This window comes from Leptinotarsa decemlineata, unplaced genomic scaffold (genome assembly GCF_025532065.1).
Source record: "Leptinotarsa decemlineata unplaced genomic scaffold, Ldec_3_MD MMD2_tig00000133_RagTag_RagTag, whole genome shotgun sequence".
In the NCBI taxonomy this organism is placed as follows: domain Eukaryota; kingdom Metazoa; phylum Arthropoda; class Insecta; order Coleoptera; family Chrysomelidae; genus Leptinotarsa; species Leptinotarsa decemlineata.
The window spans coordinates 4,445,702-4,471,895 of NW_027412542.1; the positions used below are offsets into that span (position 1 = coordinate 4,445,702).

The 26,194-nt window shown below is 31.9% G+C and overlaps 3 protein-coding genes and 1 long non-coding RNA gene across 7 annotated transcripts in view; 2 read left to right on the forward strand and 2 right to left on the reverse strand.

Moving 5' to 3' along the window:
• The first annotated feature begins 74 nt into the window (after positions 1–74).
• Positions 75–9,935, forward strand: LOC111503361 (uncharacterized). The gene is made up of 4 exons (XM_023157652.2): positions 75–288; positions 4,116–4,507; positions 8,583–9,089; positions 9,541–9,935. The coding sequence occupies exons 1-4, from the start codon at positions 222–224 to the stop codon at positions 9,835–9,837; spliced, it is 1,263 nt and encodes a 420-aa protein (XP_023013420.2). The 5' UTR covers positions 75–221; the 3' UTR covers positions 9,838–9,935.
• Positions 9,936–12,499: 2,564 nt separating this feature from the next.
• Positions 12,500–13,377, reverse strand: LOC111503363 (phosphatidylinositol-glycan biosynthesis class X protein). The gene has a single exon (XM_023157653.2). The coding sequence runs from the start codon at positions 13,262–13,264 to the stop codon at positions 12,533–12,535; it is 732 nt and encodes a 243-aa protein (XP_023013421.2). The 5' UTR covers positions 13,265–13,377; the 3' UTR covers positions 12,500–12,532.
• Positions 13,378–14,842: 1,465 nt separating this feature from the next.
• Positions 14,843–16,917, forward strand: LOC141481259 (uncharacterized). The gene is made up of 2 exons (XR_012464834.1): positions 14,843–15,419; positions 15,585–16,917. It is a non-coding gene; the product is annotated as an uncharacterized lncRNA (long non-coding RNA).
• Ae2 (anion exchange protein Ae2) overlaps positions 16,184–26,194 on the reverse strand; it is a 276,285-nt gene continuing 266,274 nt past the window's right edge. For all 4 annotated transcript variants that reach the window (XM_074172605.1, XM_074172606.1, XM_074172608.1 and 1 more), the window contains one exon: positions 16,184–21,404. In XM_074172605.1, coding sequence (XP_074028706.1) covers positions 21,333–21,404 — 72 coding nt within the window. In that variant the 3' untranslated portion in view covers positions 16,184–21,332. The remainder of the gene's footprint in view (positions 21,405–26,194) is intronic.

Here is a 26,194-nt window from a genome sequence, read left to right on the forward strand (position 1 = left end):
AACAATATGAACGCATTCGTTATTTTGGAGCCAGCGTTTTCTCTTGACAGTTGTGGAAATAGGACCGGGTAACAGGCAACAGTGTTTAATTGTTTTGATAAATTGACATTTTGATAAACGTGGGATGGATGAACTACTTACGAAGAAATAGAGCCCAAAAACAAAAATTTCAAATATTTTTGATGTTTCAATTAAAATGAGAAATACTAAAATTTTTGACAATGGAGAAAAATTATATTGATTTCAAGCCCTGTACAAAACAAGAAGATAATGAAATGGATAACGCACGTAAGTTGTCATTTTCATAAAAGATCAGGGAAGTTGAATAAATTTATAGTTCATATCGTTCAAAGCGCATTTTTTATACAAAATTATGATTAGATCAGTATTGTACTTTATGTTGAAGGCTTTATCTAGTTATCTGTTTTTCGTCCATGAAAGAGGTCAAAAATGGATGTTGTTTTACAGGGGCGCATCCAGGAATTGTGTCTGAGGGGCTATGGTGGATGGAATGAGTAAAAAATGTATAAACATTTTGGAGTTAACTTCATGAAGGCTACAGTATGTACTCATTTTATTTTCCATACGACGTTTCGTTTACTTTGGACCCCCTCATCATTTTTTTTCAAAAATTGATACTGCACTCAATCCTGCATTTACCTATGTACCACTTATAATTTTTACAGAACGTTCCACTCCAAAAAATATCATTATTACTAATATTGTATCTGAAATTTGATTTGTAATTATTAAGTGAACAACCGAATTTTAAGCCTTTAATAAATATTCAAAAATCAATTGTGCTTGAAAAAATGTTGAACCTTTAATTTATTATTCAACTCTGAAATTTAAAAAAAATCGTAACTCGTTTATTAGACAACATGTTATCATCATGTGAATGAAGTTACCTACCTGTTTCTTTCATTTTTATTCAGTCCATTGTACCCGAGATTGTATCTGAAATATTGAAAATCAATACTAAACTCATAATATTGTAATATTATTTTTCTGAATGGAAAAACACTACACAAAAAAGAATTTATTATTTCAATTTGTTATGCGTTGATGAATGGAGGATTGAGAGAATCATCAAAATTTGTTGTATAAAATGCAGGTCTGTATTTAAAAAAAATGATGAGGGTGAGTGACCCTAAGTAAACGAAATGTCGTATGAAAAATAAAATGCGAGTACATGTAAACTTCATAGAGTTAAACCAAAAACAGTCATACGTTTTTTTTTATATTTTGTGTAGTGAAGATACCAGAGTAGAAAAATCGAACTCAACGATTTCAAATCTTCTCGATTATTTCAAAGCCGTTTCTGTTAACATACCTGACCACTACGTCTATTGATCTCAATGCAGTAGTCGGGTTGCCCGTGCTGTGTTCCTAAAATTCCTGTTAATTGTAATGCTTTTAATGCAAATAATATGAGACTGATTGATTTTCAGGTTTTGAAATGAAGGTAGCCTTAATCAAACTCCATGTTTTTTTTGTATATATCCTGAAGTCAAACCTGCTCTAGGGATTACACATTATTTTTCAAGTAGGAGTTCTTGTTCTTTTGACAGCATTACTTAATGAATGCCATATGGCCCCGACGACATAGGTTTACGGCAAATTAATCTTATCGAAATCTATCACTTTCTTTGCCACCAACTAATTCTCCTTAGTTCCTTTAAGGGCTTCCAATTCAGAATTTGTCCAGGAATTCTTTGTTAGATTTATAATTTCTGGCCAGAGGAAGTGAACTCGGAAGAGCTCCATTATGTCTATTCCTGTTTATGTGTGCTCTTTCATATTTCTTTTCAGATAATTCATTAAGACTTGAAGCCCCTTCAAGAGTATCTTATAAAGCCTGGCACATACTTAGGTTGGTTTGATATTCTCCCATTGCCTTCTTCATGAATATTTCAAGAATTTTTTCAGAGTTTTGTTGTATTCATTAAAGGACCTTTTGTATTAATCATATATGCCCGACTTCCTCGCACTTTTGAAGGCTTTTCTAGTTTATTGTCTCATCCATCCACATGGAGATATTAGCACCAGTAATTTGTCTGTTAAGTAAATTTCCAGGTCTGCCTTATATGCTTTTCAGTTTGTTTTTTCGGGGTTTTGATAAGATATTGGAGTGGGAAACTTTTTGGTTGGTTGAGGATTAACATAATGATATAAATGTCATCATCTTTCGAATTCACTGACTAAATTTTTATAATTAATTTGATCAAAGAGCAGATTTTATTTAAGTCAACTATGTGAGAACTATAACCATATAGTACATATTATTGAATCATCAATAATTGTCACATCAAACACCAGTTGATAAATCCTATAGGCAAATTCTTGATATCTTTGGATATCGCTGATAACGTATCTATAAGTTGAATTGTTTTTAGAATTGGTGAGGTGAAGCAAAATATGTGCTGACTTTAAAATTTCTCTACAAGTAATAAAATCTGTTTAGGAAAAAAGTTTTTTTGTTTTCAATTTCTTATTTCAATTTCACAGATAGAAAGAAAACATTATCAATGAAGAGATTATTTTTTCAGACTGAAACTGGAATAAAGAGTTCCTTCTGAAGTAACTAAGTACTTCCCTTTGCAAATATTGAAATATACAGAGATCAGTTTTTTTTTCTCAATTTGTGCAACAAATGTCAATCAAGGAAATTGATGCAAATATTATTTATGAGAAAATACATTTTCATTTTAAGCTGGATATTACTGAGAACCACCATTATGCTTATAATTAAGCTGAGTTTTCAAGTTTACCCTTTCTTTTAACTAGTCATGCCCCCTGAAACCTTAACAATTGCTTGAAATATTGCTAAACTCTCTCAAGTTATTTTAATATTAGTAATCATAACATTAATCATTATTGTTATGGTTACGAATGATTTCTGTCAAGCTAGTGATGGATAGTTTACAATTTTGAAATAGCTGTTTCTGACAGTGTCAAAGCCACTTTACACTTCTCTCCTTTTTTTTCTTGGTGCGATCGGCATTGACTACATTGGTCATTAGCCACGTGTCCTGGGTATGCAATGTTAATAACTCCTCGAGCCACCTAGGGAGCGTCACGACTATTCAAAGTCCGTCAGCCATGTAACGTTGCAGATTCATCTCAACTTCATCAAGATAAATTATCTCGAGAAAAATATCTGGTCGAGGTTAGGATCGAACTTACGACCTTCTAGTCGTGAATCGGGCGCACTACCACTGCGCCAATTCAGCGCTTTCTCTCATTTTTATTGCTGTATTCATAATTGTAGTTTTGTTTCACACTTGGCAACTGAACGACTGATTGTCAAAACGTTCTAGCATTAAGCAGGCTTGCCAAAATACATTGTTTATAAATGAAAATATATAATCATTGAAATTTAAAATTAAATATCTAAATTAATATGAAAAAATTGAATTCAACCAAGAAAATAGAAATATCACTTTAAGGTGTTATACATACTCAACATGGACTGTACAGCATATGCCATCTCTAATTTCAGATCATACAACTAAGTAACATTCAATGTGATTGGTGAAACTGGAAATAACCATATTTCTAACTAGAATTGCATTTTCAAGAAAAATTGCGAAAAATAAACTCAGGTTTGGATCCATTTTCTGCATCTATGATTATAATGCAACAGCCCTTAAGGCACATGTTCACAATAAAAATTGCTGCAATTCTTTCAAGAACTATATCAACTACCACTGCGATGAAGCATTGAAAACAAATTAATGAACTTGAAGCTCTGGGTTCCAGTTCAGTTTGAAAGTAAAAGTGATTCTTTCAAGTAACATTTTGTTACTCCTACGATTACTATGTTTGCAATCATTGGTATCTATTTCAGTTTACATTATGGATATCATTTGTAAATTTGAATATTTCAACTGTTGACGTATTATTTTCACATTATATAGTGTATCTGTATAAATATTTTTATTTATCATTTTGTCAGAGAAAGTGTTCTCATTTCATTTGATTCATTTTCCCTTTATTGACAGTTCTTCTTTTTTTATATAATAATTCGAAAATGAAAATTCTAAAATGTTTTTTCCTAGCATTAACTTTTCCACAATATACTTGTTTCATAAAAAGTTATGTTTTATTTGTAGACGAAACAGGCGAAGAAGATGTTAAACCTGAACTAATATACCTTAACCAAAAAGGAGAAGTGATTGAAGAGAAAACATATGACTATAAAGATTTGTCACCTTTAGAACCTTTAGTGGAATATGTGTATGAGGACTGTAGTAAAAGCCCGCAGGTGAAACTCGGGGATAGCTTTCAAGAATGTTCTGCTCAAGATTATGTCGAAACAGAGGTTTCTCCGGAAGGACTGGTACTACAAACTATTGCCCAGGTAGATGGGACAGAAATCGAGAGCATTGAACAATCTGAACCACCTTTAAATTCTGAAGTAAATGCTTTTAGAATCGAACCAATGATGCCATTTTTTCTTACCTCACCAATTGTAACTATAATGAATGAAAATAATGAAATTGGGGTAAGTTGATGAAATGAAAATAAACAAAGGTTAACTTCACAAACCAGTTTTCATAAGATGAACCTTAAATTATCCTTCAGACTTATTTTATAGACACAAACGAGATGGTGTTTTCAATCATAAATCTGAATTGATTTCCAAGAAATAAGTATAAAGGATTTTATTGTAAGATGCCACTTATGCCTTTGTTAACGATACCACTATATCCAGTTTCACTGATTTTGCCTTTGAACATGAATATTGTAAAAACAGGTGGGGTTTACTGATTTTAGTTCCAACATCTGAGTATATTTTGATGACAATTTGGGAGAAATGACGTTTGAAATTGAAATTTTCAAATATGTCTAAAATTAATAAGGGAGTCCATTATGCTAAAAGGGGATTTACTTTTGCAGATTAGATGGTAGAAAGAAAAAAGGTTAAATGATGTTCACCTTTTCATCGCATTTATAGGTTTTCAAAAATGTAAAAAAGTTAGTTATATGGAAATACTCCACTTCAGATATTGATATGTCTCCAACGATGCACATATGTTAATCTCTGGATTTTCATGGTAGGTGCCGCTGAACACATGGGTTGAAAATCTGATGAAATAAAATTTTGTCAAGCTCCCATTCAAAAGACTGAAAATACTGAGGATTCAGATGTGACGCCAGCTTGTGACACTTTTTTAAGAACACAGAAATAACTATTATGAAATACTGTAGACCCTAACCTTCATCAACAATTTTTGAAACTTCTGTTTATCAAAATTGGCAAATATGCTTTCCTTTTTTTTTTATGAAAAAGTTGACGCTTTTTTTTTGCAAGTTTGTGACTCTTCCATCTCGATAAGGCGCGCACAAATAGTCCCATTTTTAAAATTCACACTTTTCAGTATGTGAATAACTTGTACAATAATCTAACACACTCGACAACTACAGATAATCTATTTTTTTTCTGTTTTGATTGGCTGCCGTACACGCATGGCTTAAAGTTGGTGAAGCTACTCAATAGGGTGTAAAGTATCCCCTATATTTTGATCTGCTGTGCTTGGGTGATTTCTCAAAATCCCCTATTGGACTCTCCTACTACTTGTTTATACAGCAAATTCTGCTCTATATTGTATAATGATACAACTGTTTTTATTTATTCATCAAAAGCCCATACAATATCTTCGTTTTCTTTCCAAATTATTAACATGAATATTTTTATGCAATAAAATAAGTGGTGAAGTGATAGGTAGATTAATCACACTTCATATGGGATTGAATTAATGAGAATATACTTACAATTCAGTGAGAATTTGGCACTTTTCATTGGTACAATAGATAGATAGATTCAATTCATTCAAATGGGAACCCTAATATAAAAATAACTAAAAGTACATGTAAAATGAAACAAAAGTAAACGTATAAATGCATACTTGTGATGCACTGTTTGGAACCAGCGTGGTCCAAACAGAACTGGCTGGTATCTCAATCGCCACAAAAGAAATAACCAAGAAAAGAATTTCGGGCAAAAACATAACAATCTGCACTGATAGCAGACAAGCACTATTAGCCTTGAACAGACACCGTGTTACTTCAGGGCTAGCACTAGAGTGCCACCAAGATTTAGCCAAAGCCTCGGTAGATAATAACATTATCCTGAGGTGGGTTAAAGGGCACGAAAGGAGTAAAGGTAATCGCATTGCCGACTCTTTAGCCAAGGAAGCGGCTGGACTGAGAATTTTAGGACCAAGCGGCACCCACGGCCTGATGACTTCGACAATTGCGGAACTAGTCAAATGTTACACCCATGATCAATCTTTAAAGAGATGGGATGAAATCAAAGGATGTGATCTTGCCAGGATCACCTTGGGCGACCCTGGGAAGCTGGCGCCGAAGAAATATCTGGCGATGACCAGGAAAAATCTACGCCTTACAGTAGGATTTCTGACTGGCCACTGTCAGCTAAGGAAACACCTACATAATATGGGGCTAGTGGACACACCTCTATGCAGGATGTGTGAACAGGAAGATGAGACTGTCAGGCATGTCCTGTGCTAGTGTCCGGAGTTATCGTCAATAAGAGAGTGTGTGTTCGGCGAGTCTTGGCCTACACCTGCCGATATAAAGGAGATGTCTCCCAGCGACCTGTCCACCTTCCTGGAAAGGACAGGATGGACGACGACCTAGGAGGACAACTCCTTGGGAGGATGTACAATGGGTCACATGTGGCCTAAGTGCGTGGGCTTACACTCACCCTCCCTACTCTATAGATACAGATACTGTTTGGAACCTTTGGTGTAGTAATGAATATTACTGGAGTTTTATCCCAACACCAAACCGTTATTTTTAATACACGTGTTTCGATCACCAAGTGATCATCTTTAAAAGGAAGATTAAACTTGAAGATGTGTCGAGGTAATAAAATAACAGTTTGGTGATGGGATAAAACTCAGTAATATTCATATAAATGCATAATCGCTAAGATATGGGGAAATCATAACAGTACATTGCCATATTGCAAAGCGTTTTGTAAAATATAAAAGGATAAAGGATAAAACAGTTCTAATATAACCAGGAAAATTATTAAACTGATTTTAGCCTTTAAAAAACAAAGAAACCATATGCCTGGCATTATTAACTCTGCATGTATGCAAATCATTTTTTCTCCGAATATGTAAGTTTTCTGATTAGATGAACATTATTTTGGAACTACATTGGTGGATAATGATTACATCTTAAAGTTTTTTGCATTCCTCGATTCTAATTTTTCTGTAGCCTAATTTATTTGAATTACAATTATCCTAGTCAAAATGAAGATGAATAATACTTCTATAAACGGTATTTCTCGTTTCAAGAAAAATATTATAAACGAGTCGTGATAAAAAGTATAACTTTTTATACAGTTTTTTAGATACATTCAAAATGTTGGTTGAATAGTAAGCTATTATCCAATTGAAAACCTAGATATTTGACACAAGTGACAAATTCGATATAGTCATTATTGATTGACAGATCATTGTTCTTTGAACTGATACGGTGACATCTCCGACATGAGGTTACAATCATGGCTTTCGTTTTTAAAACATTTGAATATGATTTATTAATAATAAAAGGTAAAACTGGAATTTCTGGCGTAGAATATCTCCAAAACAAGCACTTTTCTCTATCACCAGAACTGCAGTACTCTCCTCGACCGGTGTTTCACCAACCAAGTTGGCGTCTTCAGGAGATGAAGATTACTTGGCGTCATTAGAAGATAAGTTGGTGAAACGTGCCTTTAGAAGACTATCACAGTCCTCGTGATTGGAAAAGCTGCTTGTGTTGGATAGTTTATTGAATCTCAGATAATCATTTAACTGTACAAGACACTAGACATTTTGTTAACAGCATTTTCGAGATTAGAATCGCTGCAGGCCAGCACTGTGTCTTCTGTAAACAAGTTGATAAATCCACAAACAATTTAATGTCATTCAATAACAGAGGACCTAAAACACTTTCTTGAGGAACGCCTAGTCCAACATAACTTTTATCAGATAACAAATCATCAACTCTCACTCTTTGTTTTCTATCATTATATTATTCATAATTACAAAACCAATTATATACTATACCATCAAAACCATTACATTTGAGCTTTGCTAATAGTATATATGTGTCTATAGTTTCAATATTAAGTATATTTTAAACTCTGTTGAAATTATGTTTCAAATATGTTTCGTAGTATTTAAAATTCTTACAGTTAGACCAGTGTTGTACCAATTTGATGTATTACTTTACATATATATATAGCTCTTCTATCATCGTTAATTCATGAACACAATATAATTGCAGATTTTCTGTAACTTTATGTAAATTCCAAATCGTTTTCAAGCTTTTTTTACTGCCAACCAACTGTTCCTTTGAAATATACAAATAAATCTTAAAATTCTCTAGAGGCTTGTCTGAGCTAAGGTAAAAGGAGTTCCCATAGATATACTGTAATTAAAATACAAACCTTACTCTTCCTGTTCAGACTTCTATGAAAAAAAATACCTTTCAAACTGAAGAATTGTTTTGAGACTTCAAATTATATTTCAAAACACTGCTAATTTTGTATCTTTCAGGAAACTATCATTCTACAGATCGAAGGTGAAAAATTAGAGGAACAAGAGGACAGTCAAGATGAAAGTTCCATTCATAACGAAAATTCTGTTGCTTCATTACAGTTAAATCTCTGTTGTAGTCAAGACAATTTAGTTATAAATACATATACTTGTGAAGCCTGTCAGATGCAGTATGGTTGTCTCAATTGTTTAAAATCTCATTATGAAACAATGCACATTGCAAGAAGTTATGTTGCACAGTACAAATGTAAATACTCTATGCAAATTAGCAAGTACTTGTATTGCCCTGTTTGTGAATTGGTATTTGACAATAGAAGTGATACTATGGATCATTATATAACGCATGCAGTAGCTTGCGACATTTGTGGCTCTGGATTTGATAGACGACAGTACCTGACAGAACATCTCAAATCTGCTCATAATAAGGGTGATTTCAATGCTTTCTATGAATGTGAATTATGCAAGCAAGTGTTCCAGTATGGAGGCAGTCTGAGCAAACATTATCAGGTAATATTCTGATATATTTTCAATATTGTTTTTTCAAGTCATCTCCATTTGTTACCGGTCTGCTGACTTGAAATCCCATATCATTTTGATCTGAGAATTCTAAAAAAAAAAATTAATTCTTGAATACAATTGCTTTCGAGGACGACACAACGATTTTAGTAGTCATACAATTTTTCGATATCATTTTATTAGTACGATTTGTCTTTAGCCTCAAAATAGGCCTACTTTAAAATAATTTTAATAATCAGCAATATATCTATTTTTGCTGTCCACAATTTTAATGTTGTTAAGAGACGCTTTGTAAAAATGGTCAATATAAAAACCTATCTATCTATAAGTATTAAAAGTGTAGAAACCTTACTGTAAAAAAAAGTCTTTTTCAGTCAGCATTGACCATTTATCAGGTTTGTGTAGGAAATTAGTTAACAGTAACCAAATATGATTTTTCCAGGTTTTCCATAAGATGGTACTGTGCGTAATATGCAAAATGAAGTTTGAAAATTCAAAAGACCTCCAAGACCATGAAAAAGAGCATTCAGAAAAATTTAATATCTTACCATTTGCATGTAGCAAATGTGATAAGGCTTTTTCTGATATCTCAGACATAGCTGTTCATATAAGACAAGACCATAGCCATAAAAGGGAAGTGGTGGAAAATTTTGGTTCCATCCATAAAAAAGTCATAGATGATCAGCAGAGACCAAATAAGAGAGTGAAAGTGAAAAGACTGAAATCGGAATTTTTGTAATTATCAATTTCGTTATGTATAATAATTATTTAAGTATGTTTAATTAGCCATATGGTACAATAGCGGGAAATATTTTTTTCATTAAATTTTGATCAATCCTTTGGTAATTTCATAATAAAAATCATAATGAATTATTATAACGCCAGCCCTTATTCAAACTGTAATGAAAGAATGCCTACAAGAAAAGTGAAGAACTGTATAATTAGTGATCATAAATAACACCAACAGAAATAAAAGAAAAAACGTGGAAATAATACACAGATTTCTCATTCACAGAATGATAAATCAAATTTGAAACTAAGATACAACTAAGCTAAAGATCAAATTAAAATTTATGGAAAAGTAATTGTGAAACGAAAATCAAAACTTTCTCCTGTGACAAATAATAATCCAGGCATTCAAAGTTTGGCTTGACAAACATTACTCAACTCGTAATATCGGTAATGAGTCAGTATGAGAACTCGGTCGCTATTTTAGAAAAGCAACTCTAGCGCAGTATACTTTGGATGGGTGGCCGGTCCTTGAACGAACTTTGAATACAGTATCCTCAGTCATAGTAGAAATCAACGTAAAAAGATAACACCTGGTTGTTAGCTAAACTGTTGACTGAATATCAATATATCCTCAACTATGTTAATCCAAGCTATTTTTTGACGAGAAGACTTCGTGATGTGAAATCTGATTTTGAAAAAAAAAAGACAGAAATGGTATGATAGGAGTAATCCTATTGAAGTATGACATACAGTGCTGACTAAAGAAGAGACTCCTAGAATCCAAGGGATGTTGAGGCAGAATTAAAGAAATCTGTCCTGAGAAAGATGCCATAAAGATTGTCAAGAAAAAAAAAAAGAGAATTATACTAAACCTGTTGCTAACTTATGCAATCTTCGTATTGGCAAATAAAAGTTGATTCTTATTACGGCTTGCTTCATTTTATTTTATTTGTTACACCGCGATAGGAAATTGTTGAAGTCTGTGACAGAAAAAAATCAATAATTTTAATTTTCAAGATTTGTGCAAAGTTACATATTCTATCTCAGGAGTTACATACCCCAATGGGTCTCCTGTAGTTTTTATAAGTAGTTGGTTGTAGTATACTTATTTCAAAAATTGTTTTCAGTACTGCATTTGGAGAGTTTACATGATCCTCTGATTATCTTTGTGGCTATTCTCATGAACGTTATGAAATATTTCTAGTGCTTCACTTCTCAGTTCTAACAGCCAGTATGAGTGTAGTGACTTTTCTTCTTCTGACTAGCCAACATAACTGCCTATTCAAATTGAAAACAAAATAGGAATTTAACGGACTTTGATCAGATATGTAGATGATGTATTGCAATTTTTGACACATAGAAATCTAAGGTAGATGACTTTATTGTGACTCTTAACAACAGTCCTCTGAATATCAAGCAAAATCTGGCTTGATAGTAACAAAGGTAGGTACTGTTTCAAGTTCACGGGAACTTTCAACGGAAAACTTTTTCACAAATTTCTACCTGAAAGCATTGATGTGTGTCTAGAAGCGAAAGTGTAGATATGAATAGCTATTAGATATAATGAAATAGAGAATATTCACAGGAAAAAAAACATTACGTATACATAAAAAGTACAAATGTGAATAAACAGCGGCAACATGAAAGCAATGTGAAAATTGCTTGTATGTGTTATGGCCATCCTAACACTGATAGTGATAAAAAACTACATGATGCAATATTATCAATATCAATGTCTTTTGCTGTTAGATTGTTAGCAAAAATGTAATTTAGTTTTTCTAGCGTTTTACTCAAGACATTATTCTTATCTGTTTAAATCCCAAAAATGACAAATCTTCTATCTTCGATTCTGACGTTCTCTGGCTGTAAGCCTATCCTCTAATTTGACATGTTTCTTCCAGTTTTTGTAATCTGTCGTTTATGGCAGTATTGATTGATTTTATCTCCTTCTTTATTTCAAATGTATTTTTGGTGATTACCGCTTCCAATTTTTCGAAGTTCTTGATTTGTGAGTTGGCTTATTTTTCAGATTCAGCTCATATATCATTTTTTTTATACGGTCGTGATCTGGGTGTTTCAGTTAGCAAAAGAATGTTAGTTTCATATGTGGGATCTGGATTTATTTTGTATTTGGTTTGTGCATATAATATCAAATTGTCCTTCATTCATTGCAATTTAAACACAAACTAAATGTTCATTAAGATTTGGTCTATGTTTCTACTGGAATTATCTCAAAAATTATAAAACTCATGGAAAAACGAACTTCTATTGAATTTTTTTAAAAAGTTGTATGGTTTTATGCAAACTAAAGGAGCATGGTGTTCATTTCAAGAAATGATTAGAAAAACACTGACAGTATTCCCAAAACAAGCCGTTTTCCTAATCATCAGAACAGCAATATTGACGCACATTTCATCAACTAAGTAAGGAAACTGCTCTCTTCATCCAATGAATGTTTTTAATATAAAATGTTCCAATCTAAAAATACTTACTTGCTTGAGAAAACTAATAAGTATCAGCCAGTTTTATTCAATTATTATTATTCATTAGGGTTAAATGTGTTACAATAAATGCCAGGTCTTTTGAATTTAATGATGATTAATCAATGTACAAACAAGAAATGAACCTGTTTTTAGATAAATGAAATATATAGAATCATATCAAAACACTTTTCAAATCTATTCATTAATTTTATTGAAGGATCACAAAGGAGTTGTAGATAATACTGATAAAGTATAGATACATCCAGCACATCCTAGAAGTAATGTCAAAATGGAAACTAATGGGTAATCATCTAAGTCACCCACAGGTACATATAACTCCACTTCATCAAACAGAGCTTGGTAGGTGAGGTTTTTCCAAATACACACATTTTTGCCACTGTTATCACAAGGTGCCTCTACTTTCAAACCTTTTCCACAAACTTTGTTCAGTGAACCAGGGCACCACGAAAGGAGGCTAGGCTTTAACATCATAACTTTTGCATACCTTCCTGATATTTGGCTCCTTTGATATCTCAAGTGAATCGGTATTGCAATGGATGTTTTTTCAATACCAGTGCTACTCAAATATATATAGAGAATGTGACTCTTGGCTTCGTGAGCTGGAGCCTCTATATCGACACTACCATCTATGTATGATACAAGCTTTCCTTTTCTAGACAGTTCCGCGATTTCATCAGGATTGACAAACATGCCATTAGGAATATCTTGCCTGAGCACAAATGTGCATTTGGAATCTACCAAAAGTGTCTTCAAGTCCTTTGTTAAGGGGCTTTCGATGAGCCACAAGACATTTCGATGGAATCCTTCATGTTCAACCTTCCTTATGATAGAAATTTCCAAATTTAAACATTCAGACTCACACTCAATATAAGAAATCAATGAAAGGGTGATATAACTTAATATTAAGCTACTTTTTATGATCATTATCATAAATGAAGCATATTTTGAAGAATTTCATATATCAGTTATATTATTTGCTACCTTACATATTAGGTCATTTTTCACGATATCCTGTCGATCAAACATTGACAGTATCCACACCACAGAATAGTAAACAATTATAGGCTGTTCACGTTAAGAAGAGAATGACGTCATTTTTGGTAATTTTGTATATCCAACATAACAACGTTAAAATTCTCACTGAAATGCGTTCAACAGCAATGAAACTAGTAACATTTTATTTTGTAAGTTGTTCAACTGATAGTGAAATTTCAGACGTTGCCGAATCGAAAAAAACTCGAAAACTGTCAGTCTTTCTTTTCTTTTCAGAACTGATCATTTCTTTTGATAAGACCTGCGTATATTCAATATGCCTAAAGCATTGTCGAAAAATACTGAAAGTAAGTAAGGATAATAGCAATAAAACATTTCAACAGTACAAAAAAATTTGAAAGTTCGAAATAGTGCACATGTTGGCATCGCCGTAACTTGTCATCTTGTGACGTCATTGTCTTCTTGACGTGACAACTTTTTATATTCTGTTTACTACTTTGTGTTTGCACCGCCAACTTCAGTAACTAGTCCTGGTGGAAGACAAGCGGCAACACTGCCAGGAATCCTTTCTTTTCAAAGACAGGATAATGAGAAATTGCATTGTTTTTTGTAGTTTGAAAAATAGTACAAACATACTCATCCAAACTTTTACTTTACCTTTCACGACAGGAAAGTTGCCACAATGGCAGCGTTCACACTTCTACTTTGAAGGGTCATGCATAAATGCTTCCATTTTGATGACAATATTGTTATTGAAGTGGAAGATAAATTCATAACAATTTGATGTCGAACCAATGGAAAAGTAGGGATGTTTTGGTGAAGTAAAAATGGATCGATTATTGTGGGCATCCTGGTTTCCCGGTAATTGGATCCCAAATGCCACTGACGCTCCAATTCCCAAATGCACTCTGTTCGCTCAAAAAAACAATTTTGAGATACATTTCAAATAGCAGCCTCTACACTTAATATTCTTTCAAATTTTCATGCAGATCAGATTGCCTGGTCATTTATAACGGAATTCTTAATCTGTGATACTAACAAAAAAAAGATAATTGATAATCGAGTTTCTAAATTCATCGATGGGTCCACCGATATTTTCCCCTCCACGCCGTCACAAACATAGTGGCTAAAATTTCTGACATTTTATAATTCTCTTTCTCTTTAGAAAGTGACGTAACGGTCACCTGAAAATCTTGAAGCATAAAATAGGAAAGACAACTATATTTTATTTCTATGACACAAAGGTGATTTTGTAAATTCAACAGATTGGATTGCTTTAATCATTAAAAACGCACTAACGATTTGAATGGGCCAATGGGTGAATCTATCGGATCCATCGGTGAACTCATCATGCATCTAAGTAATTAAACAATAGAAAAAAAATTATTCAATACAGTTTATTGTATGATTTTCACTATAAGGGTTTTACAAAAACCACGACACGTGTTTCGCTATACAATAGCTTCTTTAAGCAGTTTATGCTTAAAGAAGCTATTGTATAGAGAAACACGTGTCGGGGTTTTTGTAAAACCCTTATAGTGAAAATCATACAATAAACTGTATTGATTCGTTTTTTAATATCACCACTTCTAGTAGTACCGCAAAATATATTTCTCTTCATTGACTAATGAGAAAAGAAACAAGAAATTACCATTGGTGTTTTCTTGGGTTTAATCTTATTCAAGCGTGTATTCAAAAACGCCAGAAAGGAATGATTCAATTTGTGCCAGATGTCAATTCACAGGAGTTCTATACTATTAGATTAGTGATTACATTCAACTGAAACAGATTACATAAACAGCGCGGCAGAGAAAAAACTAAGTAGTAGAAATACAAACTTGAGTTTTTGTTCCTACACATAGCATGCAAGTTGGTTTGATATTGCGTCACACTTTTACGATGGCTAGCATGTATTGTTCCCAGAAATTTCAAAAATGATTTCAAATTTGTACTTATTATAATGTTGGAGAAATGAATGAAAAAGTACATTTTTCTTGTTTATATGAAATTTTTTTCAGTAGTAAAGTAAAATATCAAATGAAGGATAATTGTGGATATGTTAACATGTACATAAACTGGGCACTTTTCTCAGGTATAAGTATTCTTAATTACTAGTTTAGTTATTAGGTTTAGTTATCAGCATATATTGTTTCATAAACCAGCTATTATTGTTTAAAATTTACTAACTTACCTAGAATTATTATCAATACTTACCTAATTTAGTTTTGTAACTACTGTTGTATAAAATTCATTGCAGAAATGAAGGAAGCTACTGTTGTCAGTAAAGATAAAAGTGTGAACATTGTTAAATTGATAAGGATGAATCTTTTCTCAAATGACTCCAGATGTAAATTTAGGATGTTTCGATTTAACAAATTTCATCTCAAGATACCCACTTGGGACAAATTATTTGAAAAATTGAAACGGCGAACGTTCGGAGTCGAAAAAGCAGGAAATTTGGAAAATATATTAGTTATATTTTGGTGTTACTTACACTTCACTAACCAACCACTGATGAGACATCGCTGTTACATCACATGTTCATATAGCTGCCTTGCAGTGAAAGTCAGAGGACAAATAATCTCGTTTGGCTGTTGATGTCGAAGCTTGGCTCTGTAAGTGACCACCTTGGAGAGCCTCATTAATCTTTGATATTCAAGGATTGAGTCTTCTGTCGCTCCAATAGATGACGTCTTAGTAGGGGGGGTTGTCACTGCCTTCAGTATCAGGCTTGTTTTTTATGACAGTTCAGTGGTCAGTCTAGCACCACTAATGGGACCTGGCTGGTGGAAACAGTGCTGTCTGGTGTTGGTTCAAAAGTTCAAGCGGATTATGTATTTGAAATAAAACTACGACTTCAGGAGAATCATCAAGTTTTTATTACTTTCCATGATGTAAACGTTAACAATAATACTGATATTTCATTTATCACTAATATCTACTCTGATTACCACTGATGACCATGAAGGAAATTGAGGACAAGAGTTTCTAAAAGATTCACTTTTGTTTTTAAGGTAAAATCTATATTTATTTGTCAAGTATGATCTTCAGAAGCAATACCTTGTATAAAAGTATTTCTATGTAAATGGTGAATTTAAATCTAATAGATGAGCACCCTAGAGTTTCTATAATAATAATTACAGTTGTTGAAAGATTGGGATGATTGACGATGATGAAGTGTGATCGCAAAGTGGACCCACAAACAACTGTGAATTCAAAGTATGAGAATTCAGAGTGGAAATCCTAGGTGATTCCAAATTTACAACATTATTGAATAGGTACTGTTTTTGAAAAATACTTTGCTAACCAAGTCAGAGGATAGTATGCTATGTTTTGTTGGAAGCTTGAAACGAAAATTGATATGTATAAGAAATTTCAAATTCAAAAAATGGTAGTGCCAAATAATTTAGTATTTGAGGTACAATAACTTCTTTATTCAGAAATAACTCATTTGACTCAGTCGCAAAGATATTTTATCACTTCTTTATTCATAAACTATTTCTACTTTTTGATTGTTTCAAGTTGTTCAATAGTAGAATTTTCTAAAACCTGTAACTATTATTGCTATCAGTTCAAGATGTGCCCACTGATTTTTTTAAAGAAGTAAATTGTAGAGTTCAAATAGGACGAACTTTATAGTGGTATTTGATAGGATTAGTAAGGAAAATTCTACGTACATTGAAATGTTGAAGAAAACTGATTTAACGAAAATCACAAATATTTTTAATGAGGAGGAAATAGAAGGAAAAATTTTATTCAAAAATAAATTTTTAATGAGGAGGAAATAGAAGGAAAAAATGTATTCAATAATAATTGGGTATGTATATTTACATCCTCCAATACTTTGACTTTCAAATGATTTCGATTATTTTTTGTACATACTGTATATAAGGCACCCATAAATCTTTATCTTTCACTTGTTGTTTGTTTATATCACATGATTCAAAATATGCTTCAAATAAAATGCATCTTCATAATCCAAGATTGAGAGTTTTCCATGACTACAAACATTACTCCACGCCCTTTTCACTTATTTTTCACTAGTTTCAATTATACATTATACATATCTGTTGAGATTTTTTGAAGCCCTACGAGGGTCACACTTTATGTTCTATCACAAATTATTTCTAGAGATCTTGATTTTTTTTATAGAAATCTCAACTCCATATCAAAATCTTGACTTTCTTCAGAAAAAAGGAGTATGGCCTATCTAAGGCTTCATAAGATTTTAACAAAAAAATATTAAAAATACTCTGAGAACAATACCTACATAAAAGGTAGTTGCTGTCATATTCCTTATCAGAAAAATAAAAACTATACAAGTAAATTCTATATTTTTATCTACCTATATAAATTATGAGTGAATATGAATTTATTTCAATAACTTAATATTTTGGGTCATACTTTTCTTTTTTTAAACCATTAATGAAGTATTTTCTTAAAATAAAACAAAATCACAAAAATGTATGTGTAATAAATTGGGTGTATTCATAATTTATTTTTATTATTAATTTATTACATTTACATTTTTGTGATATGTTTACATATGATGAAGTTCACAATATGTTAATAAATGAAATCTTCAAGTTTGTATAAGAAAGCTGTAAAAACTGCATTTTTCATGATGTAATTACTATGAAAACTTTTATTTCATTGTTAATATTAAAATACTTGTTTAAAAATGTTATAATACATTAGTATAAGTAATTAACTTCATAAGGTTGTATTTGTTTATTTACTGTTCAAAGGTATAATCCTAGTTTTTATGTTTACTTTGATGAATACATTCTGTTATTGTTATTTGAATAATTCAAATTTGATTATATCTGTAACAATTTAGTAAGTAAACTTGGATTATTTACAATATTTCTTTTTTACATACATATCTAACTTGATTTTTGTATATTTCATATATTTGCAATTTAGATTGATTCAAAACAACCTGAAAATAGATTTGATATGATAACAACATTCCTTAAAAGAATGTCAAGAACATATTCATATTTTACTGGCAAATTTCACTATTAAAAATGAGTACCAATTCTAATTTTCATGTACAGGATTAGAATACTAGTTAATGGAAAACTTTAATTCAACATATGGCAATATTTCATGCTAAAACAATTTTTTTTGTAAAAGTGGAAGTAATTATAGTTCTGGTAATAATAGTGTTACATTTCAAACATGTGGAATGTATTGAAAATGTTGAAAATATTAAAAAAAATTCATTCTTACGACTCCCACTTCGTAATAAGTGTCAGTCACATGACACGCAAGGATTTGGTATTTTTATCAGACATTTCATATATGCTCTCCGTACCTCTCTCCCACAAACATTTTTTGTGACTCGGTACATTTGAAAAAAGTTTCTTCAGTATGTTCTCCAAATCTGCTAGACTCCATAGTCGATTGAATAATAAAAATTCCTTTTTTCATGAATTTTCACATAAATTTTTTGAAGAAATATTAAAATCTGTATCAAAATTTGCCAAGCTTTTGACTACACAGGTTATGAAAATTTGCCATGATAACACATCTCACCGTGAAACCACAGAGCCGGCAAGAGTTGATCTGATATAACTAAATATTTGAAAACTAGATGAATTAAAACTGTAGATCAAATAGAAACGTGCAAGGCATTAAAATGTTTTCAACGTTCCCCTATCAAAAAAGTCAATTTTAAAATTCATACTCCTTTTCTCCTAATAAAACTAATGAGAAAGATGAATTAACAAATTTGTATTGAGGAAATTGGAGCCGGAGTTATAATAGAGGGCATAGTAAGCAAGATGTTAATGATAATATAAAATTATTTGCTAGTTTGAACAGACAGATACAGTGTCATCCCCAAAGTATGCACCAAATGGGAAATTTATTTATTAAGGGTTTTTCGACAAAAAGTTATTCTTGATAACAGTTTGTGCATCCCCTAAAACTTAACATGCACCAACAAAATACAGTACAATACACGTAATATACGAGGAACCTTCAAATATTTGATTTTGTGACAAGAGTAAAGTACTCTCATTTTGAAAACTCTCGGGAAATGTTTAAAGTTGTTTAGCATTAAAAATACATCTAGATTTGAAGTCATGGCCTGTAATATTACAGGCCTGTAAAAGCCTGTAATATTACAAATCGCACAACTGTTATGTTAACCACGGTCAATTTTTATGAAAAGTAAATTAATTTTGGAAGTTTTTGGTGCAAAGTTATTTTTATTTTTTGTTATGACCGAAATTATACAGTATTGTAACAAAAACTTGATACTCAATAATATCAAATCACAAAACATCAAAATAAAATAGGTATTTCTGAACAAACTCATTGATTTCCTGGAGATTTTCTTGTCCAAAATAAGTGTTTTGATTTGAATCTCCAGAAAATCAATGAGTTTGTTCCAAAATGCTGATTTTATTTTGATGTTTCATTTTGATATGATATAATTGAATATTAAGTTCCTGTTACAATACTGTATAATTACTGAGTAATTTTCGGTGTTGACAAACAATAAAAATAACTTTGCACCAAAAACTTTGAAAATTAATATACTTTTCAAAACAATTGACCGTGGTTAACACCATAGTTGTGTAATTTGTAATATTACAGGCTTTTAAAATAAACCGTCGTATACATAATGCTGTCTATTTAACGTTTTAGCAATTTTTTTTTCGTAGTCCCCATTTAAAAAAAAGGGTTAAAAAAATAAAACTTCACTCAGATGGCCATAACTTCAAACCTAGATATATTTTTCAATGCTGAACAACTTTTGTAAATAACATTTCCCGTGATTTTTCAAAATAAGAGTACTTTACTCTTGTTACAAAATCAAATATTTGAAGGTTCCTTGTATATTACGTAATGTACTGTATTTTGTTGGTGCATGTTTAGTTTTAGGGGATGCACGACCTTTCACCAAGAATAACTTTTTGTCGAAAATCCCTTAATAAAAAAATTTGCCATGTGGTGCATACTTTATTGTGGATGACACTGTATATGAAATTTCAAAACTATAAACTAACTTGTAATCCCAACTCAAAAATTTTTTATATGCAATGGATACCTTGTTATTTCTTTATATAACTTTATTGTTTTTGAACAAAAAAAAAACAGAATTATAGCCATGTAAATTATATTGGGAATAACATACTACAACTTTGTTCCAATTCTCTACCAAGTCTTATAAATTCATGTAAATCGTCCAATGCTATCCCAACGTTGATAGAGGATGATTGAGTTTTTACTTTAAAATATTGTGAAAATTGCTTCAACATTTGAGAAAAGTTCTATCGATTTCTTTTAGGACACTAACGTTATTATTCTCAACACACTTTCAAGGAATATCTATCACAGAATCACATACATGAGTTTTGGCATCGATATAAGAAAAAAAAAAGAAAACTTGGTGGTTTTAATTGATGATGAATATTGTAGTATAATCAATATACTACCTGTACTGAGTGTTCTATCGATGAATACTTGGAAAGTGAAGGTGTCAGTTTTAAGTGGCGAACACTACTGAAAACTCACATCCTTTAAAAGTAGTTAATTGATTATATTGCAGTAAGAATTACATAGGTAGTTGGTTTTATTAAAGAGGATGTGTGAAATTTTTAAGAAAAGTGAATGGTGTTTACATAACGAATATCTTGGAGAAATTTTTGTAATAATAATAAAAAAATATATATTTTTTTTCGATAGATGACTTTCAGACGTTACTTCAAGTGATTTCAGATATCAATGTTTTTTATATTTCATTTCTCACATTAACGGAAATAATAACGTTACTTCTCGCCATTATGTATAATTGAATGTCATATTTTTATTATATATCCATAAGAGAGCAATATTAAAGGTTCGAAATGTTTTACAGAAAAAATGAAAACTTTTTATAGTAACATAAAATTAAAACTCGACAATATATTTTATATCAAGTGGGCACGCATAACTGCTGAAAATATTATTGCAACAGGTTCAATAAGACTTCGTTTCTAACGGAGTGGTTTTAACCGGGAAGTGGTGCTTGGGCATAAAAATCGGGTTCTTCATCGTCAACATCTGCTTGGTCACCATCCAGCTGAAAAAAATTATCAGATTAATTTTTCACAATTCAAATATTTCTGTTTAGTCTTAGTTTTTGTAGTTAAGTGTAATACAACTGCAATGAAACCGCTTGAGAAAGCTATATATTGTATAGCAAAACTTATAAATATTTCTTCCATTCTATGTATAAGAAATGGTGATGACATCTCCTTCTATGAAGACGCCACCTATCGGACAGAAAACTCGAACCATGAATACCAAAGTTCAATGGGGTCCCAACGATGGTCTGTGGTAAAGCCAGTTTTGACATCGAACGCGGAATGAAAGTTCGATTTTTTGTAAACAGGCAACTAAATGCAAAATGGGTAACTAAATGATACCAGAACCTAAACGCGTTGCATTTAATATATAAGACCCTACACATGTTCAGATCCTCACATCGCCCCTTCAACTTCGGCTAGCTACCCATCATATTTATCCTTTTTGCTCAACGGTGGAGACTGGGTCAATTGCGGAGACGATTCACGTGTCTAGGACAACCTAAACGATTCATAACAGGAATTACAACATATTATTGGCTTCTAATTCTTTGAAACCGACAATTTTCAGTTATAAGGGATTGAAATCAAGATTTTGAGTCAGTAATCTCTGTTGCTTCACATCCAGACAAGAACTGAAATCGGTGGGTATTAGTTAGTTTGTTACGATATACGTTAATTTTTTGCTGTGGAATCTTTTCATTTTCAATTGGAAATACACTATCGCTATGAGATGTATCCCTTCAAACAAAATACTTCTGAAAACATGTAGTTCAAAGTGTATCGAGTTATAAACCTCGAAGCATTCTTCTGTCATATATAACTCGGGGAAATCGAACGGTCTCAATTATTCGAATACTTTAAGTAAAAGTAGAAGATAGGTTCATATCTTTCTTAGATATCCCAGACTATGTGGGTTATCTATCATCAACTATTAACGTATTAGTGCTTGGGCACTATAACTTAATTTTCATCATGTCCTTTTTTAGCTAGAAATCAGTATTATCTGTTGGTGTGCTTGGTAGCGAAGCTCCATATATTTGAGCAACATTCCAATGTTGCTCAAATAATAAACCATTAAAAGTTTTGAGTTTCTGAGAAGATAACCTTTATTCAGTTAACTAGTTTAGTTATCCAATAATTTTTCTAAAGAAAGGTTGGTTGGGTAACAGGATCAAATTTTTCTAAAAATAAAACAATTGTTTTCTTGCCGACGTTTCGAATTTAATTAAATTCTTCTTCAGGGCTCTGTAACAATGAATTTTCATAAACATACCTCCCACAAAACTTATACGATTTATTATCGTTTCAATTTTACAAGAAATAATGAGTTCTTAATTAAATAACTCACAATTATCTGTGATTCTGATAAGGTGGTGTCTGATTTTCAATTAATATCAGAAAGAAAAAGAATTAAAAAAGGGTATATTATTCAGGTATTTTACTTATCAAATTGAAATATGCAGTATTCTAGTATGAACACTATCGCACTTGAGGAATTTGTATCATATCATTTGGATAAATATGGATGAACATCTAGAATAGTTGGATGATTAAAATAAAAAATGTGTCCATATTCTTTTTCATGTTCAACAAGAGATGTGGGTTTTTTTATATTTGGTTTCTTAGAGTCTCTCATGAGTTCTGAAACTCGTGTTTTAAGGTACAGTTCGGTTTGACCAACATATCATTTGTGACAGCTTCTACAGTTCAATTTGTACACTATGTTGGAATGTATTTCTTGTGTTGTTTTTGTTTTTTGTTTCGGGGGGAATGTTTTTCAACTGTATTTTCATTTGAAAATACCACTTTAATTTGTTCGATACTGAGTAGCATTCCAAGTTTATCAGATACATTTTTTACAAATGGAATTTTGTGATACTTGAGTTTCACTCCTGTATATTTCTTTCTTTCATTATTTTTCTAACAAGGGCTCTAGAAAAATTATTTTTTACTAGGTAATTCTTATTATTCAACCAAAGTGATTGTGATAAAAAGTATTGGTTTCAATTTGACACCCAACAAATTAACGCGGTTAGAGAAATTGGGTACCATATTTACTTGTCATTAAATTCTACTTGGTTATTGTCAGCCCAAGCTGATGTTGGTGAAAATGTGCTTTAATCACTCAGTCAGAATAAGAAAAGTGCTGTACTATCATAAAAACATTTCTCGTTTGACAAAATCTGAATCACATTAATATTACCTATATTATAAATACCTTTGACACAATAATTTTTTCAATTTTCAAAGTTAATTCCTATGATACCACCAATAAAAGAATTCCTGAGAAGCATAAGTCTAGATATTGGGCTGTAATATACAAAATCAGTTATATGGGTTAGTAATTCAAACAATAAAGCAAGATTTCGAGTTGATAGGTATTCAACCGATATTCTGAATAATAAAGTATTCAAAAGATTAAATCAGTCAATATCACCTCTGCCAAAATATTTTGGAGACATCAACCAGAAAAAAGTTCAAAAATGGATATTGCTCACCGAAAGATTATTTTTTCACAAACTGGTTAATCAACATAATTAAAAAAATATAAACAAAATTTCCTCCTACAAACTCTCCAAAAAATCATACTGGCCATGTTCAGAACCTTCCATGTAACACAATTACTTTACTTAACCTATTGTTTTCATCATTATGTACTATTTTATCTCATTTCATATCAGTTAACACTGTTTTTTAAACATTGGTCATTTTATCACATGCATGTATTTTGCGTTCAACCGTCAATAACTAATGTCGCTGAACGACTATGAATATTATTAGCCTGATCGTAAGCACTATTTTATAATTCAGACTTATGTCAATAATTTTTCGAAATTATTCTTATATACTTCTTATGATGATTTTTAACATACGTCATATTATGTACTTACTTTTTCCTATTTACTGAAATGGTTATATCACGTACAAAGAACACCCCTCGTCGATAGTCCTTCTGTGATTTCATTGTTTATTTACTCCTTTTTTATATTTTTGAATTGTGTATACCTATTTATCTATATTCGGTGAATAAACATTATTATTATTATTTTTCCACCGAAGTCGGCGCGCTGGTCAGGCCCTATCCCCCGAAGCCCCTATACGTTCGGGAAGGCGCGATAGCATTATCGAGAGTAGAGGGGGCATCATTCCATCAAGGACTCCAATAATCAGAACGACCGTCTTGACAGAGTGGTTTGGTCATCGTCCATAGATATTCTAATATATCTATGGACGATGGTTTGGTTAGAGTCTGCGGAGGTCAAAGGGAAAATCTCAATATTTTATCTGTTTCTCCTCCTCTTTTCGAACGATATTCGTCTCACCAGGAGCTGACAAATATCGTCTTGCTCTAGTTTCTCTTAATTCAAGGAAGTCAATATTGCATTACAATATATAATATGTGACACAGGATATAGTTTAAATTATAATTTCTCATCGATATCTATTCTTAGAAATGATGAGCTTATCTTAATTCTAAATGACTTCGGAGTCACACCAAGTATTTGAACGATTAGTAACGGCCGAAACGTAACTCATATAATCGAATTCAAAACTGGAGCGATAGGATGGCTAAAAATTAATTTTCATCATCAACTATTAAGGTATTAGTGCTTGTACATGATACCTAATAACGTTTTTTTAAAATTCTATTTGTAAGTAACTCTGAATAATCGTCAGGTGAAACGTGTTGGTTCTAGCCGCGAGGCCGGGTGATATATTTTCACTGCTTATCGTCCAACCCGTGTTTGGAATCGCACGTTAAAAGGTAAGAGCTCTTGAAGACGAATGAGGGTCCTATGGAAGCCGTTGAACAATCTCGTTAAGTTCGTAGAGCATACAAAAGCATTAGAAAGTAGTATATAATATACAGGGTGTTCCATCTCAGACGAGCCACCCTGTATATTTCTTATCCCATAGTGAGTGGAAAAATTTCCCGAAACACGTCGAATGATTTTGTTCGGGGGACATCTTTTGACGTATATTTTAGGCTTGAACGAGCAACCCCCTAATAGGGGGCTCTTCAACTCCTCAAACTTTTTGGCTTGAACGAGCAACCTCCTAATAGGGGGCTCTTCAATCTCTCAAACTTGAATAGGGGAGAGGACTTGAGTGATACTTTATTTGAAAGGTCTTAGAAGCCTCTTTACAACGGTGTATAAAAAAACGTATATTTGATGAACTGTTTTCGCCAAAAATCAATTTTGCAGCTCAAATGAGCCACCTTGAATAATTTGGTTATTTTTACAATGTACAAGCCCATTTTTATTAAGTCCAGTTTACAAACTTAAACAATCGTCAAAAAATTACATTCTTGAAAAATTTAATTGTGTTATCATCATGCTTACAATAAAAAAAAACAAATTTGCATGTTTAAATCCAATGTTCAAATCGTCCTCTATTGACTTCCATACAATAATACTTTCTCTCAAACTAATAAATAAAAAACAGCAAAAAATTTCCTTATCTTGCCTTAATTTTTTTGTGCTTAGAAGGCGATTTTCTAGTTGTAACTTTTCTTCGATCATTTCAGAATTAAAATAATCCGTTGAGTTACTACTTTGCTGATTTATTTAAAATTTCTAAAAATATGGTGTACACATGCAAGAACGTGTTGAGCTGGTTAGGCCTTTATTACCAAAAACAAAATTGTACCCGAGAGGCTGCAAGGATATTTAACCAAAACCACCCTGAACGTAGTGTTTCCCATAAGTACGTACTGGATTTGATTTCAAAATTTGTGGAGACGGGTTCAGTAATGGATAAACAAAGGGCACCCATTGGA